The sequence below is a fragment of the Callorhinus ursinus genome, unplaced genomic scaffold (assembly GCF_003265705.2).
Source record: "Callorhinus ursinus isolate GAN/ISIS: 27379988/994484 unplaced genomic scaffold, GSC_fseal_2.0 scaffold6, whole genome shotgun sequence".
NCBI lineage: Eukaryota > Metazoa > Chordata > Mammalia > Carnivora > Otariidae > Callorhinus > Callorhinus ursinus.
Genome location: NW_027397068.1, coordinates 34,846,329 through 34,863,375, shown reverse-complemented (window position 1 = coordinate 34,863,375; position 17,047 = coordinate 34,846,329). Strand labels below are relative to the sequence as shown.

At 40.4% G+C, this 17,047-nt stretch overlaps 2 protein-coding genes across 7 annotated transcripts in view; one reads left to right on the top strand and one right to left on the bottom strand.

Moving 5' to 3' along the window:
• NT5DC1 (5'-nucleotidase domain containing 1) overlaps positions 1–17,047 on the bottom strand; it is a 150,280-nt gene that overhangs the window by 37,327 nt on the left and 95,906 nt on the right. The window lies entirely within an intron of this gene.
• Positions 1–17,047, top strand: part of COL10A1 (collagen type X alpha 1 chain) — a 154,066-nt gene that overhangs the window by 56,823 nt on the left and 80,196 nt on the right. The window contains exon 1 of one of the 5 annotated variants that reach the window (XM_025864477.2): positions 3,019–3,271. The exons of the other annotated variants lie outside the window; for them this stretch is intronic. Within the exon in view, the coding sequence (XP_025720262.1) occupies positions 3,230–3,271 (42 nt within the window). The 5' untranslated portion in view covers positions 3,019–3,229. Of the gene's footprint in view, positions 1–3,018; positions 3,272–17,047 lie in introns of those variants that run through there. 5 annotated transcript variants of the gene reach the window in all.

The following is a 17,047-nucleotide window of genomic DNA, read 5'->3' as shown; positions in this document are numbered from 1 at the left end:
TGCCTTCAAAGTCGTGTGTACTTAGCAGACAACCGCAGATTTGCCTGAAGTGCTACTAGATTCATAAAGTACTTTCGAGATACTATTCTCTGGGGGCTAGCACTAATAAAGCAGATAGAGAGAACCCAAGTTCCTGCTTTCTTTAAACTGCTGAGGAAAGGACACAAGCATAAACAAAACCACAGGAGAGAGAGCTTTGTAATGGACACGAAGCTCTATCACAAATAAGGGCTGTTCCTGTAATTCTGCACAGTCTCATGCACTTAAAATAACAGCGATGAAAGTAACATTTCAAGAATACCAGGAGAAAGAAGAGTCTCTAAGCAAAAATACAAATGCAACAAAACCAGAAATGGTAACAAACACTGTTGTCTGCTTGCCCAAATCCACCCTCCCCCCTTCTTCTCTGCTGGAGATACTGATTTTCTTTGAGGCTTCATCCTCCTCTGAGGGGCTGGGTACTCAGGGAGGGCATGGGTCTCTGTCAGTCTAAACTGTCATGGGAATTCCTTCCCCCTGCCCTGGATTGTTTAGGAAGTCCCAGAGACCCAGGCCTGGCCAACGGGACTGAGAACTCTGCTGGGGGTCTCTGGAGTCCTGTACCAAGGCGGAGAAGAAATCTACATAGCAGAGTATTCATCCCCTCTTCCACCCTGGACTTGGCTCACACATCCTGCCTAGAACTGCAGCAGCCATCCCTAGCACAAAGCCCAAGTCTGACAGAACCAAGATGGCCAAGTGGAAATCTGAAAGGAACCTGGGTCCCCGATGACCTCATTAGATCTCTAATTAAGAGACTGAATTCACTAACCACCGCTGAACATCCCCCCCCCCCCCACTGTGGACTTCTGTCACATAACTCAATTTAACAACAGCTTAAAGGATATCTATTATTTGCAGCCTACAGCATCTCTATTTGGTATCTATTTGGAACCCGATATACTGCAAGTACTAATCACAACCAGACCAAAAAAACAAAAAACAAAAACAAAAAACCATGTTACAATGTAAGAATAATACTCAGACATCAGGAGACCGAGAACAAAAACAAAGTCCATGCTCTTCTTGTATTCTGCCCTACAGGAACGCTGTGTAAATCCCTAGGATCTCTTAAGATCGTACAACTAAGTAGTGACCCTTAAAAAAAATCTGTTTTTCAAAGAAGGTACTAGTAAGAAAGGGCTAATTTAAGAAAGAGAAAATAATAAAATCAAATAGCTAAACAGAATAGTTTGAGGAATGACTATCCAAATAAATGGCAGAGGCTGAGTTTCTCAGAATTTATTACACCTAAGGGAGTCATATGTGAAATTCTTTCACCCAGAAAAACAAAGCTTTTGTAGCAATAGAAATATTATGGGACAGATAACAAAAGATTTGTTTATATAGTGCTGAAAACATTTACATACTTAAGTGTCTGTTTTCAGAACCAGCTGCTGAGAAAAGGCTATGTTTTCCATAGCCATATGTGTTTAGTGCCATTTAGTCATCAAAATATAAATTACTGCTACAAAACTATTCCATTTCCAAATGAATAAAAAAATAAAGCACATACATTTAAATACTGTATCTGAAATTCTTGCCTAAATTGGTTTTATCAGTTTTCTTTAATAAACAATCCAAAAGCGTGCACACATAATACTTTAGTAAGAGAACATTATTCCCTGAGGCAATAATATGGGTGTTCTCATTTTGTTCACAAGCCACATTAAAATGAATTAAATCTCCAAGTCCTGTACAAACAGATACCCAATGATAGATTATGGGTTGCTCTTATTATAAATGATCACTGACTACTGGGGAATATATTTTCATTCTCTTATAACCTCAAATCATGACAGGAACAGATATAATTACACAAGTACACACTCATCTTTTTTAAAATTTATTTTTATTGAGATATAACTGATACAGCATTGTGTAAGCTTAAGATGTACAATGGGTTAATTTGCTATATTTACATATTGCAATTTTTTTTAAAGATTTTATTTATTTATTTGAGAGAGAGAATGAGAGGGGGTAGGGTCCGAGGGAGAAGCAGACTCCCTGCTGAGCAGGGAGCCCGATGCGGGACTCGATCCCACGACCCCAGGATGATGACCTGAGCCGAAGGCAGTCGCTTAAACCAACTGAGCCACCCAGGCGCCCCTACGTACTGCAATTGATTACTACCCTAGTGTTTGCTAATACCTCTATGATTTCTTTTCCTTTTTTGTGGTGGGAACTATTAAGATCAAGTCACTTAGCAATTTTGAAGTTTATAGTATAGTACTGTTGTGTATAATACAGACTCATATTTTTATTGAAATAAATCAAGCTACTAAATCAAAGGAGTTAGGGTGAACATACTACACTGGATTATAATTGTCAATTAAATTATCTCCCTGAAGTGACTGTAAACTCCTAAAGGAAGGGAGCCTGTCTTTCGGCTTGGCATGGAGCAGTCACTCAGTGAATGACCACTTAAATTAGTGTGGGGGCAGAAACGTGAATATTTATGTTTACTTAAAATTAAAGTAATAATATCACTTGTAACATATAACCTGCGACAACAAACTATATTATTCATGCCCTGTCAAAGTCATCCTATCTAGAGTACCTTCTGTTTTTTTTACCCCTATTGAAAAAAATAATCGTGTTTAATTATATTCTTATACTGATAGGTTAACATTGACTGGACAAGACAGGGAATTTAGACCTAAGGCAGAAAGAAAGGAATGGTCTTGTTTGTTGTCAACTCACAAAGTAGCCTGTGTTTTCACCTAACTTCAAAGGAATTCTATTTCAGGGCCACTTTATGTAACTCATTTTCCTGGCCTTTCCACCCCACCCTCTTATCTCCTTAGACGCTGGTATTTTCTGTATCCAGATGGGATTAAAAGTACATTTTTTTTAAAAAGCTAGTTCTAAGAAGTTAACCTCTCTTATATTAAACCTTGGTTAATATAGTCATGAAAATAATAGCAAAGTGTTGCAACAGTTTGACATGCACATAAACTGGCCTGCAGGTATCAAAATGTGACTGAGGATTTAGGGACCTCCTGTGGTTAAAAAAAGAAGTACAATTTGAATATTAAAAATATACTTTTTAATTTTAACAGACAATTGTGCCACATCACTCTTTCTATCGTCACGGAATAAGTAAGCATTTTTTCTTGTTAACTGTGTCACTACTGTTTGTGTGATTTTGTGGCTGGAGTTTTCAACGCTCTTGGCCACGGGGATAGAGATGCCAGGATGCCAACACATCCACCACCAGACTCCAACTAAGGTCTGTTGTTTCTACAGAAATGTTTACAACCTTTACAAGTTATAGAACAGCATGCTAGTGAACAGCTAAAATGTTTATCTCTAAACTGTTTAAACGTACTTGCTGACATTGAGATGACAGAGATGACAGAATGAATTTTCTGAAATATACATACATATATTTTATTTTGGGCCAAGTGATACTAAAATATTTTTTGAAGGATGAGATAAGCGATAGGTTAACTATGTTCTAAATTACTTTTATTTTCAGAGGGCAAAAAATGAAACAAATTTAATATTAGGACAGATTTCCTGTTTATGGTCCCTATATGGTTTGCTTCTATCTAATATATTTGTAAGTAAAGAAATCTAGAATATCTAGATGGAATAAAGTGAAAATCTACATGCTAAATATAATGCTTGGAAAAGGACAACACATAAGAATTGGAAAATGAAGTATACAATATATTGAAAAACATAATTTATAAAATTTATAGTATGTGACTTCTATCTCCGTATTTGTGCCCTACTCAAAAGATTCTGATTTAATTGGTCTGGGCTGGGGGGGATGACACTGGTATTTTTTTAAAGCTCCCCAAGTAATTTTAAGGATTACTGTTCTAAGATCTAAGAACTAGAACTCTTGCTATTATTACCTGTATATCCTGCCTGCTGCACTGTATATCATAGGCTCTCAGAGGACTAGGGCTTCTTAATTCTCCATTACTTTATCACCTAACAGAGCCTTGTACATAATAAGCAGTCCATATCAGTTGCTGTTGATGTGTGATGTCACGCGCAGGCATGAACACTGCATCAGATCTTGTCTCATAGAGAGAAAGCTTGTGGGGGGGGGCAAGAATGAAGAGAACGGGAAGGATATGAGGGCTGAACACTGAAACGCAAGAATACAGACAGTGCTAAGGAAGATTGGCTTGGTCCATTTGACCTGATAGGGGAACAGAGCAGGTAGTAGGTTATGATGTCTTAACCCGTGATGCCCAAACGTGGGAGCACGGTGAAGGCTGTTGAGCACGCTCAACAAACATCCATTCCCGTGCCCCTGGCCAATCAGACATTCGCAAACCTTTGAAATAGGTGGCTGGGACGGACCATTTTGATCTTAGTCTATACCTGCATCTACACCTTCATGGTGATGTCATAGCCAGAGAACTTTCGTCACAATGAACTCCCATTTCCACAGCGTCTCTCCTCCTCTGATACGTATCTCTGCTTTATGTATACAATCTTTCCCAAAAAGTGATTTCAAGGAGTCTTTCAATTCTTTCAGGACTCAGGTAGAGTAGTGATTCTCAAGCTTTAGGGTATGTTAGAATCACCCAGAAGGCTAGCTGAAACACCCCCAGATTCAGTATGTTTGGGTGGAGTTTGAAAATGTGCATTTCTAACAATTTCCCACACCAGCTGATAGTCCTTAGTATTTAAGTATTACTGCTGTAGAAAACCCTTATTTTCTACACTTTTAAGTATTTTGAGTACTACTTTAAGTATTTTAAGTATTACTGCTTTAAGTATACTGCTTTAAGCATTACTGCTATAGAAAACCCTTATAAAACCACAGAGTTTTTAAAAATACTTTTTCTCCTAGAAGAACTTGATCCTATTTTGGCTGAAAGTGCAAAATCAGAGTAAGCATGTTTAATGTTACCTGATGAAAATGAGACCTGTGTCTTACGTTAAAATGAATCTAAACTAACAAGGTTTTAAGTTTTTAAAAATTATTTTTACTTCTTATAATGGAAAGATATATTCAAGGGTGAATATCTGATGGGATTTTTTTCATCCATTTATCCATCACGAGTGTAATAATTTTGCAGGTAAAGCAGAAAAGCCCACACGTTGGAGTTGGACTGGTCTAAGTCTGAATTCCAGATCTGCCACTTACTATACTGGTTGCGTGATTTTTTATTTTTGAAGATTTTATTTATTTGACAGAGAGAGACACAGCGAGAGAGGGAACACAAGCAGGGGGAGTGGGAGAGGGAGAAGCAGGCTTCCCGGGGAGCAGAGAGCCCAGTGCGAGGCTCGATCCCAGGACTCCGGGATCATGACCTGAGCCGAAGGTAGACGCTTAATGACTGAGCCACCCAGGTGCCCCTGGTTGCATGATTTTTGAGGAAGTCTAGAAGCAGAGTTAATTTTTAGTAAATCTCATTATAACTGGAGGGACGTTTTCATGTTCTCCTGCATGTTCACTTTACTGTACATATCATATCCCAGGAAAAGATGTGCAGGGACTGAGTTCCCAAGATGGCTGCAGCAGCCTTTCCCACTTCACACGTGTCTGGAGTTGGGAGTTGACCACGCCAATCCTTTGAATGTGGGCAGGCCTTTTATTGCTTTGACCAACAGAATGTGGGACAAGCGACACTATGTTAGTTCCAGGTGTGGCCCTTAACTGGCTGGAAACTCTAACTTTCTGTCTCTTGGAAGCCAGTGCCATGTAAAAACCGCAACCAGTCTGAGACCACCATGCTGTGAGGAGCAAGTCAGATGAACTTAAGTGTCGGGGCTCTAACTCCCAGAACTATGAGTGCGCCCCCTTAGACATCCAGCCTAGTCAAGCCTTCGGATGACTGCGTTCCTGCAACCACCTGGGAGACACCAAGTGCAAAGCATCCAACTCAGCCCAGAATATCAGTGACAATAACAAACTCTAAGGCTCTAAGCTACTACATTTTGTGGTGGTTTCTTACGGAGCAATAGAGAACCAGAACAAGATGCTTAGGAAAAGTGTCACAATTCCAATTTTTCTGTCCATGCAATTCAAGATATATGAAGAAAAAATTCACAAATGCTTCTAGAAATATCTGAAATAAAAGTAAATAGCTCTAAATTGTTCACCTCCAAAGAATAACTCAAGGGTTTCTTTTGTGTCTGTCTTTACAAAACATAAATACATGTACAGCTTTTGTTAATATACATCTTTTGAATGGTTTAAATAAAACTAAAATTACCAAGTATTTAAGGCAAATTCTACATAGCACTTCTGACTTTTCACATACTTCAGATGTGAGCTACTTAGAAACTGAGACAGTAAAAACCAGTTGCTGAAATATATACAGATTACAACAGAAAAAAAAATTGAGTCTTTTGAGATATTTTTCCCCCATTAACCTCAAGTCAAAAACATTCAAGGTTTCTTCAAAAGACAGATTGGTCTTCAAAGAAACATGCATTGTAAAGACTGTATTGTATCACAAGGGTGCACTGTTTCCTTCATTACTTTAGCTGAAACATCCCGTGTCTTCAGAAATACCTTTTCTTACTAATAAAGCCGAAAGTATGCAGAACTAAGACTAACTAGGAGGAACTCAACTTCTGAACACACATAAGGATTATAGTCACAAAGAATTACTGGTTCAGTATCTTATCTCACAGGGTCTGATACAAACAGGGAAGCCTTGCTAGAGGTATTAAGTCTCTGCCACATCTGCACCCAGGACCCCTAGAACTTGGAGAAGCAGTTCTTTTCATGAGGTGTTACTCTGTTTTCCACCACACATTTCCACCCAAATTGGGCCTGCATCAGTCGTATCCTCTGTTTTTGTAAAATGCCACCTGGCCAGTTACTCCAAGGTGATTAAAAATAAATAAATAAATAAATAAATAAATAAAAGGAAAAGAAAAGAAAAGCAAAGGGAAAAAATACTAAAGTTTTAAATTAGTGAGCCATTTTAGTTCCGATAATTATTCTGGCAGAGGTTGTACTTTTGTAATATAAAACTTGGAATTATGGACGATGAGATAGAAAAGTGTTAATATCTAATATAGCAAACACAACTACATAGGATCTATGTGTAATATTCTGCAATACTGCTTAAGGAGTCTTGAGGAATAATAATGCCCTACATCAGAATTCTTTTCTTAAGATTTATTTCTTCATTTGAGAGAGAGAGAGAGGGAGAGAGAATGTGCACAAATGGGGGGAGGGGCAAAGGGAGAGGGAGACAAGCAGACTCACTGCTGAGCAGGGAGTCTGATGTGGGGCTCAATTCCAGGACCCCGAGATCATGACCTGAGCCAAAATCAAGAATCAGACGCTCAACCTACTGAGCCCCCTACCCACCCCCAAGACCAGATTCTTAACCCATCGTACATACATGGGCTTCAGTGGGTGAAGGAAATCCTAACACTGTAACACGGTGCCCCTCCCTGTATGTGTGTGCGTCTGAGGGAGCAGAGCAGGTTCATGTGCTCTAGTTTACATCAGATTCCTGGGGCTGGGGACACGTGACTCCTGCGAAGTTAAGAACCACAGATTTAGATTTCCCAGACGAGAGCAGTCCAATAAAAAAAAGAAGCATTCAATATGCCCTTTTGTCATTGTTGAGAGAAATCTTATACCTAGGTCTTAGAAAAAAGGGGACTCTCTCTAATAGTTGATAGAGAATTTCTACACAAATAAATATAATTCCTGGACCACCCTGTACTTTGTTACATGTATAAAGTCCAATCAACTTACATTTATTTAGGGTGGCTAAAGTATTGTTCTTATTAATTTGTAGGTTGAAATGACCAAATGTACAATATGTAAAAACATATATAAAACAATACTCTTTAACGTTGAAACTACACTGATGTTGAAAACATTATTTAAAGAGATTAAACTATTGATTTTAAAAACGATACATTCTTGGTATAGAAAATTCACTGTATTGGGTTTTCTACGGCTGTATAAAAAACCAGCTCACACATAGCGGTTTACTAAAAACAGCAGTATATTATCCTACCTCGTGGTTTTGAGGGTTGACGGAGTTCAGCATTCAGCAGGGGGGCTCTCACTTGGGGGGTGTGTCAGCCAAATGTCACTGGGTCTGGACTCATCTAAGGATTCTTCACCGGCTGTCTGGCCCCTGGGTTGGGGTGGCGGGGAGAAAGAGGGCTGGCGGACCGCCTTTCTCCTCAGCTAGCCTGGGCTTTACCACAGCATGTCAGTCTCGGGGTAAGCTGGACTTGCCCCAAAATACTAAAGTAAAAGCTGCAAGGACTCTTATGACATACCCTCAGAAGTCTTAGACGGTCACTTCTGCTACATTTTACTGATTAGATGGAGCCAGCTCATTTTTGAAGAAAAGAAAACAGAAGGGTGTAAAGTCTGGGAGGCATAATTCATTAGAGGCTCTCTTTTCAGACCAGCTACCAAACATACCAGTATTTTGGTATGATTCCTATTAGGATATGCTCTATGCAAATGTGACTTTATGGCAATTTTAAGCATATCACATATCGTTTCTTACCTGTGTTTCTTTGTTCACCATCACATGTGAGCAATTTCCAACGGCACTATCATTTATTTTAAAACATTTTAATATCAAATCTTATAAATGGACTTATATATAGTTATCTTATTTATAATAATAACTGACCCACTTTGAGTGTTTATTTTTGCCAAACACAATTCTAAGACATTTACAGCCGTGACTGTATTTAATACTTGTAATAAGAATCCTGTGCGGTGGGACCGCTATTATTCCCACTTTGCAGTTGAGGAAACTGAGATACGGAACCTGACCAACGTTACAAACCAGAATGTGGCAGAGCCAGGATGTGAATGCAGCCAGTCCCCCTTCAGAACCTGTGCGATACTCCCTCTTCAGGGCTACAGCATTTGGGCATGCTGTAAGTTCAAGGACACCATAAACCGCCCCCCCCCCTTTTTTTGGCATACGGTATACTACTCCATAGTTATCTCAGTTCAAGGCCTTTGGGACTGATGGGAATTCAAATAAGTGAGAGTCTGAGATTTGGACAAATCAAGTTAAGATTTCCGCAGAGGAAAAAAGTAGGTACTGAATGCACTCTGTCTAATTATAGTTACGGCATCTAGACCTGGAAGGGGCCTTAGAAATCACCTACTTTAGGGGCACTGGGTGGCTCAGTCGGTCAAGCGTCGGCCTTCGGCTCAGGTCATGATCCCGGGGTCCTGGGATCGAGCCCTGCATCAGGCTCCCTGCTCCGCGGGGAGCCTGCTCCTCCCTCTGCCTGCTGCTCTCCCTGCCTGTGCTTGCTCTCGGTCTCTCTCGGTCTCTGTCTCTCTCTCGCTCTCTCTCTGTGTCAAATAAATAAAATCTTTAAAAAACAGTAAGAAATCACCTACTTCAACCCTGTCCTCTTATAGATGAATTAGTAGATTCTAATTAGATTTTAAAGGTAAGGAGAGACTACAGATTTTGCTCAAAACTTGTCAGTGACAAATCTAGGAATGGAATACAGTGCTTAGGAACCCTAGTCCACTAAACTGCTTCACTTACATAATGTATGTAACCTCGTTGCTTATATGTTCAAAGCTGTGCTTCAGGTCTAAATTATCTGGTGATCAGTGTCTATTAAAGCAAAATAACACGTTCAGAAAAAGCAGAGGGGCACCTGGGTGGCTCAGTCGATTAAGCGTCCGACTCCTGGTTTTGGCTCAGGTCCTGATCTCAGGGCTGTGAGATGGAGCCCCACATCGGGCTCTGTGCTGGGCATGGAGCCAGCTTAAGAGTCTCTCTCTCCCTCTGCCCCTTCCCCCACTCTAAAATTAAAAAAAATAATAATTAGAAAAAAAGAAGGAGAGGTCAAATTCCTTAAATGATATCCTATTTTGCTGTGTCATTACTGAATAGTGCGGCTTTTCCTCAGAATTTCTATGGGAGTACTCTGTAGTTACTGAGCTGAAGTTATCTATGTAATTATCCCGGAACACAGATCTTACACTGAGATAGGAAACAAAACAAAACAAGTGTATTACATTAAGGAATAGATATTATTTCCCTTCCTGGAATGCACTGTCCCCTCTTTGCTGATTAGGCATGCCTGTGGCTTGTAACCAGACCGTGTTCTCCATGCAGCCCTCCCCAGGCACAATGCTTCTGAACACCACTGATGACATTCACTGCACTGCACAGTAGTAAACACCTGTAGTAAGTGTGTCTGTGTATTTTTCTTCCCCCTGAGACGGTGAAATCTTTCAGAAAAGGAACTGTCTTTACATTTTTTTACATTCTTGATGTCTGGCAAACAGTAGAGGATTAATAATGGCAGAACTGTGTGTGAGGGGAGAGCTATTGGACAAAACCTGCCACGTGATCATAAAGACTAGACTTGGCAAACCACAGCCTGCCCGCTGAGAAAGGTTTTTACATCTTCAAATGTTATGTAAGTCTCTTCAAATGTTATAAAGCATGTAATTTTTATTTTCTGGTCCTTTGAGAAAACATTTCTGGTTCCTGATATAAATATGGTGTTTCATAATTATAAGACAGGAACAATAACTTTTATAGTTATTGTTATAACTTAGTATTAGAACATACCAAGAATAATTACTAAGCTCACTAATTTGAGAAACTGTTTTAAGGTTATGCAGTCTCTCAAGCAGAATGAATATTCAAAAGTCATTCATGGTAAAACTGCTTCTTGAAAGATAATATAAATACCTTTGTGTATTTTTTCATCACAGCAGATCCCCAGGCATGATGTACTTGCCCCTAATTATCCTCTGGCTTGGGGTCCTCTAACAGTCTATTCTACTGGGCCAGAAGAGGGTTCTCCTTGCTAAAACAGATTGAAATATGCCTTTGCCATTGTCTTCATGATTCTGGTAGACTTCCTTTTAAGTCTCAGAATAAAATGTTTTCAGGCCCATTTGGTCTGCTTGTTAATAGAACAGCAAGGGTCACAGCAAGACACTGCAAGCCCACGGCCGAAAGCTAACGGCAGCTAGTGTTTTCCTGGTGAATGTCAGAGGGGGTGGCAAGATCCAAGAAATGCACATGATGACATGATGACATCATCAGAAGGCCTTAAAGAGCTTGCAGCCTGGGGTGAATAAAGGCACTACTGCCGAAACATAGCCTTACAAATTAGCTGCGTAAGAAGCAAGAATGTTTTTCTTGGGACAGCAAAGTAAAGATGCCTCTAGGTAAAACCTGGGACCAGTTTTAGGGGCTAGCTTCAAAGAGATATGCTGTAAGTTTCATCTCAGATAGCTTTTCAGTGTATTTTGCTAGGCACATCACCATCTAAAAGGTTTTGTTTTCACCACGGGAAATAGGCCCACTGATGATTCTGACTTGAAACCTTTCGCCTCCTCCAGAAGAAAGCTGGAAAAAATGAGAACTAAAACAGGGTCGTTTGGGGCAAAGTGGGCTCAGAGAGGTGCCAATGCTGACTGCTTTTTTAAAAAGTTACCACTGGGGCGCCTGGGTGGCTCAGTCGGTTAATCAGCTGGTTCTGGATTTCGGCTTGGGTCATGATCTCAGGGTCGTGAGATAGAGCCCCTTGTCGGGCTCTGCGCTGGGCATGCAGCCTGCTTGGAATTCTCTGTCTCCGCTCCTTCTGCCCCCCGCCTCCCCTGCTCGCACTTCCTCTCAAAAAAAAAAAAAAAAAAATTACCATTGACTTCTCTAGCTTTGAGGCACACAGAGCTCAGAAACAAGAACAGGATCAAAGAAGTCATAATGTAGATATTATAGGGTGCATTTAGTACAAATGTCTTTAAAAAAAAAAACCTGCCTCCCACTGAGGACTCAAGTGCTCAAATAGAACTTTCACCGTGTTTCTTCTAACCTGGTCCTTCTCCTGAAGTATGCAGCTGAAAAGAAGGCCCAGACAGCATTTTAGTATATACACACTATACTAAATTCAGCTCCCAAATGAACATAAATAATCAATTCGTGATGGGAATGCAGCCCCATGGCCACAATAATCAGTCAGGAGACAGAGAGGAGAGGAAGCTTGGGGACACCTGACACGGGCGGCAGCCTGTCGGAGGGGCAGGTTCTGAGGGAGAGAACAGCGGAACGTAGGCAGGAAGGGTTCGCAGGCGAGGAACGCTGGGTATGGCTGGCTTCAAGAGGGTATTCGACTCTAGGCAGCACCCTTCACCTTCTCTATTTTCTCCTCTAGCCTGATTCTTTTTATTTCTTTCACTCTATCTCCTTCCAGTTTTGCTAACACAACCAGTTTATATTTTGGCTACTTTTCTGGACAAACGTATCGTCTGATTAAGATGACAATCATATGTATTTTTTAAACACTTAGGCAGGAGACTTTTAAAACCAAAAATCAAACAACAACTCTGCTGGGTTAACATGAAAAATCTTAAAAATAATGTTAAGGATTCAGTCTTTACATATATCTAATCTATATATATTACTAAGGGCTTTGCAAAAAAGGTATTTCTCTGCTTTCTCTCTTTAGGACACAGTAAGTCTACAATAAACAACAAACAAAAAACTTTTATTTCTACGACTATGGATGCTATTGATGTTAATATGAAATGTAGAATTATTTTTCCCCCTAGTCCCGAAAACACACAGTTCACCTACCGAGTGCCTCCTTGGGGCCAGGCACTGGTTGGCATCCAGCATACCAAGATGGCTGCTTCCCTCCTGCAAGGAGGCCTCAGTGTTGAGGGGACAACTGGAACGGAAGTGCAGCCCACAGTGCGCAGGGCAAGGCAGATGACCAGCCTGCCAGGGCTGCTGACGAGGAAAAGGACTACTTCTCAGGTAGGCAAGGTGAGCTTTCAAGAGAAGGCTGAGATTTAGTTTGGCCTTGGTCAGTGAGGGGCATCCAGTATGTGGTAAAGGGGAGGAGGAGCAACTCAGCAGAGAGCAGACGCAAAGGCAACCGAGCATGAACTTCAGGGCGGTCTGGGGCTGAGAGTCCACGTGAACCCTGAACGGGAGGCAAAGGTTCTTACTGCGCAAACAACAGGACGGACTTGCTCCCACCGCGGTGCTTCTGCTCAGAATGCCGGCCGTCCAGCCTCCCCCACCCTTAACCTGAAGCTATTCCCTCAAAACCCATTTCTTCTCTGCTTTTCTCAATTCCAGTCTGCTCAATTCCCACTTTTCCTCATTTTTTCCCTCTCCCTTGCACAGGCCCACCACTACGTTCTCGTTCCCATACTCCAACTCTTGTTCATGTATTTTTCTGTACAGTTTACCAGTTGCATAATAGATTTCTACCTTCCCCTTAAGCTCCATAAAGCAATTTTCTTTGTGCCATTATAGTGATTAGCATTACAGTAACTAGATTCTAGGAACACAGAACACATTCAATAAGGTAATGCAATTAAAACTTCTCTTAAGGAGGGCAGATATCTGCATCTGAAATTTTAGTGAGTATACAGTATTATGTGGTTTAATAAAATAAACCATTATTTCTGCTCAATCTAAATGAGGCCTACTTATCATAAGTTTTAGTTAGATGGAATCTCGAGGCTAAAAAGTCTCAGAAGTAGAAATGTTGGTGTATATTTAGTGTAGATCTTCAGTCTTTCAGAGAACAAGGTACAACACATCTGCTCTAAGCAGAGAACAGATCTAGTTACTAAACAGAGATACTACAGGTTCCCAGACCCGAATAAAAGAACACTGTAATAATCAAACTATTTACTGAAGAATAATGATATTCGGACTTTCTTTTGACCTAGAAAAAATCTGTTAAGAAAGCATATGACATAAGTGATCAGACTATTTCTTTTTGAAAGGAAAGGCACTGTCAACATAAATCCAGAGAATTACTCCATAACCAAGAAGGAAATATTCAAAATTCAATTTATATCAGGCAAATATTTTATTCACAGTGTTTGGCAAATGTTAGCAATAAAAACTAAATGAACTATGTGTACTCAATGAAGAAAAATGTGAGTGGAAGGAAATCTCACTAGACCTCTTAGCTGACCAGGAGCAGCTCAATTTCTCTGAAAATTACAACAAATGTTCTTCCTTCCAGATAAGAACTCCATCTAAAACTTCAAAAGGAGTTTAAATGCCTCATGTCAGCAAATAAAATCATTTTAGAACAGAGTAGGAGGAAAGGGAGAAAAGAACCTGATAACTTCATTAAGTAATAGCTGTTGGTATTGATTTAAGGAGAATGGCATTTCCATTCCTGCTGAAAAATCTTCAGAAGACAGGGGCACCTGGGTGGCTCAGTCGGTTGGGCGTCTGACTTCGGCTCAGGTCATGATCCCAGGGTCCTGGGATCGAGTCCCAGATCGGGCTCCCTGCTCAGTGGGGAGCCTGCTTCTCCCTCTTCCCCTGCTGTGCTCTCTCTCTCTCTCTCTCTCTCTCTCAAATAAATAAATAAATAAATCTAAAAAAAAAATCTTAGGACAGCAGTTTTGTAGGGAGCAGATACACACACACACACACACACACACACACACACACACACACACACACAGGATGTGGTCCTGTGTGGCCCAGATGCAAATTGGACAGTCCTGATTTGAGTCTCAGTTGCACACTTGGTTGTTTGCTGGCTATGAAATGATAATAATAGAAGCCATCCCATAATGTTATCATGTGGATTAAACATGGCAATGTACATGAAGCACTCAGTACAGTGCTCGGCACATAGTAAACCCTCTCTGTTAACTACCCTGGCTTAAGTACAGTTAGTCAACTGTGGGATGCTATGAGCTACACTGCATCACAGAATTGGCCTGCATGGATCCAAAATGCAAGGTTTCCCTTATCAAAATGTCACCCACCTTCAAAACCCTGAGAGTTCTACTGAGGAGGAGGCAGGGCTGTGCCTCTTGTCCTTTCCAGGATAAAAACACAAAGCTGGATGGCCTACTGCCATTGTTTATACTTCCTCACAGAGCACTGGGCAGAACCTTGGGGACCACAAAACCCCATCTCCTCACTGCACAGATAGGACAAGGCCTAGAGAGGTTGACTTGCCTATCATCAGACAAGGAGCAAACAGCATGATGGAATGAAAATCTTGGTTTCCTGATCCTTTCATTCCACATCCCTTACAGTCTACTTCTACTAACCTTCTTTATTCCTTTATTAAGGTATTTTAAAGCCTTTTTGTAAAGATGTGAACGCAGTTAGTGCAAATAAATACTTCTCTTTTCAAATAAACACTTTTAAACGTATTCTTCAACTATAAAATCAGAATGAAGACGAAAACACAAATAGCTGGTTTATAACTAAATATGCAGAATCACTGCAGCTTTTTTTCTAATTTATTCCATATATTCGAGGAATTTCCTTTGGAAAACTAAATCCAGCAAGCCTGGACACTCTCTATGGCTATGTGTAGGCTGTGGGGCTCTGGAGGGAGGAGCTCTTTACTGAGTGTATTTCAACTTGCCAGACAACAAGGAAATGATCTTTCCACAGTAAAATGTCATTTTAAAATTATCTTGTAATTACCTAATACAAGAAAACATCCTTTTCTAAATTTGAAACACTGCAGAAAAGTCTGAAGTCTTCTCTGAATACTATTCCCAAATTCTGTCCCTTCCCTTTGTTTGCCCTTAAGGGGTAACATTGTTGTCATTTTGGTGTATGTCTTTCCATATAAGTTTTTACAGAGGTGCAAACACACATATGTATTTCATATGCTGGTGTATACTCTTCCGATAAGTTTTTATGAACTTACATACATGCATATGTATTTAAGAAACATATTTTCTATAATTTGCTTTTTCACTCAACAGCATGATTTGGAGGTCAGCCATGCACTTACAGATGCATTCTACTAATAATTCCTGGGCATGTACCACATGCATGCCATGCATTGTTCCAGTGGTTGGAGACATGGGAATGAACAAAAGCCAAGCACCTGCCCTCACAGAGCTTATATTCTAGAGATACTTCGTTGTTTTTAACCATGGCATAGTAATCCATGTATGAACATACCAGAGATAGCTATGCCAGTTCTTTTTTTTTTTTTTAAAGAATTTTAAAAAATCTTCTACTTATTTGAGAGAGAGAGAATGAGAGAGAAAGCAAGAACAGGGAGAGGGAAAGGGAGAAGCAGACTCCCATGGAACAGGGAGCCCGATGCGGGACTTGATCTCAGGACCCTGAAATCCTGACCTGAGCTGAGGGCAGACGCTAAACCGACCGAGCCACCCAGGTGCCCCATCAGTCCTCTATTGAAGAGTTTTTTTCATGATTAAAAATTTTAGGGTAAACATCACTGGGTACGATTTCTTGTGCACAGGTGAGTATTTATCTAGGGCTTGTTCTTACAAATGAGCCTGCTGAGTCACTGCAGATGTACACTTCTAATTTTTTTAAATTTTTATTTATTTAAGTAATCTCTACACCCAACATGGGGCTGGAACTCACAACCCTGAGATCAAGAGTTGGAAGCGCTTCCGACTGAGCCAGCCAGGTGCCCCTGTACACTTCTAATTTTAATAGCTATATCGAGTTTCCTTCCAGAGTGGTTTTAACACTTTAGCAGTACAGTATGTGAATACCCTTACACTACTCTTACTAGAGCATATTACTGGACATAATTTTTGCCAATCTACTAGATGCAAACGGGCATCCATTTATTATACCTTGCATCTTCCTGACTCAAAGTAGAGCATCTTTTTGTATCTTTATTAGTCATCATCTTTCATTCCTTTTGCATTTCTGTAACATACAAGGTTGGGAGTGAAGCACTCACCAAAAAAATGTTTGTTGAATTCAATTCGGTGAACTGAGAGCTATTTGTAATCAAATTACTTAAAATGAAAATTCACCAGACATACTCTAAGAGCACTTGGCAAATTCCAGTATTATTAACTCCTCAAGTATTTCTTACCCCACCAAAAGGCTTCAGGCTCACAGCAGTGCATGGTTCTCTCTTACCCAGCTGTTTCTCTGCGGGACCAAACTGCAATCATATTGCCCAAAGTGAACTGAGGCAAAGGTTATCATCTTCAAGGTGTTTTCTGGATGGGTCTGTGGCAAGTTGAGAGCAGGGACACTCGATGTTCAGTGTGTGTGTGTGTGTGTGTGTGTGTGTGTGTGTGTGTGTGTGTGTG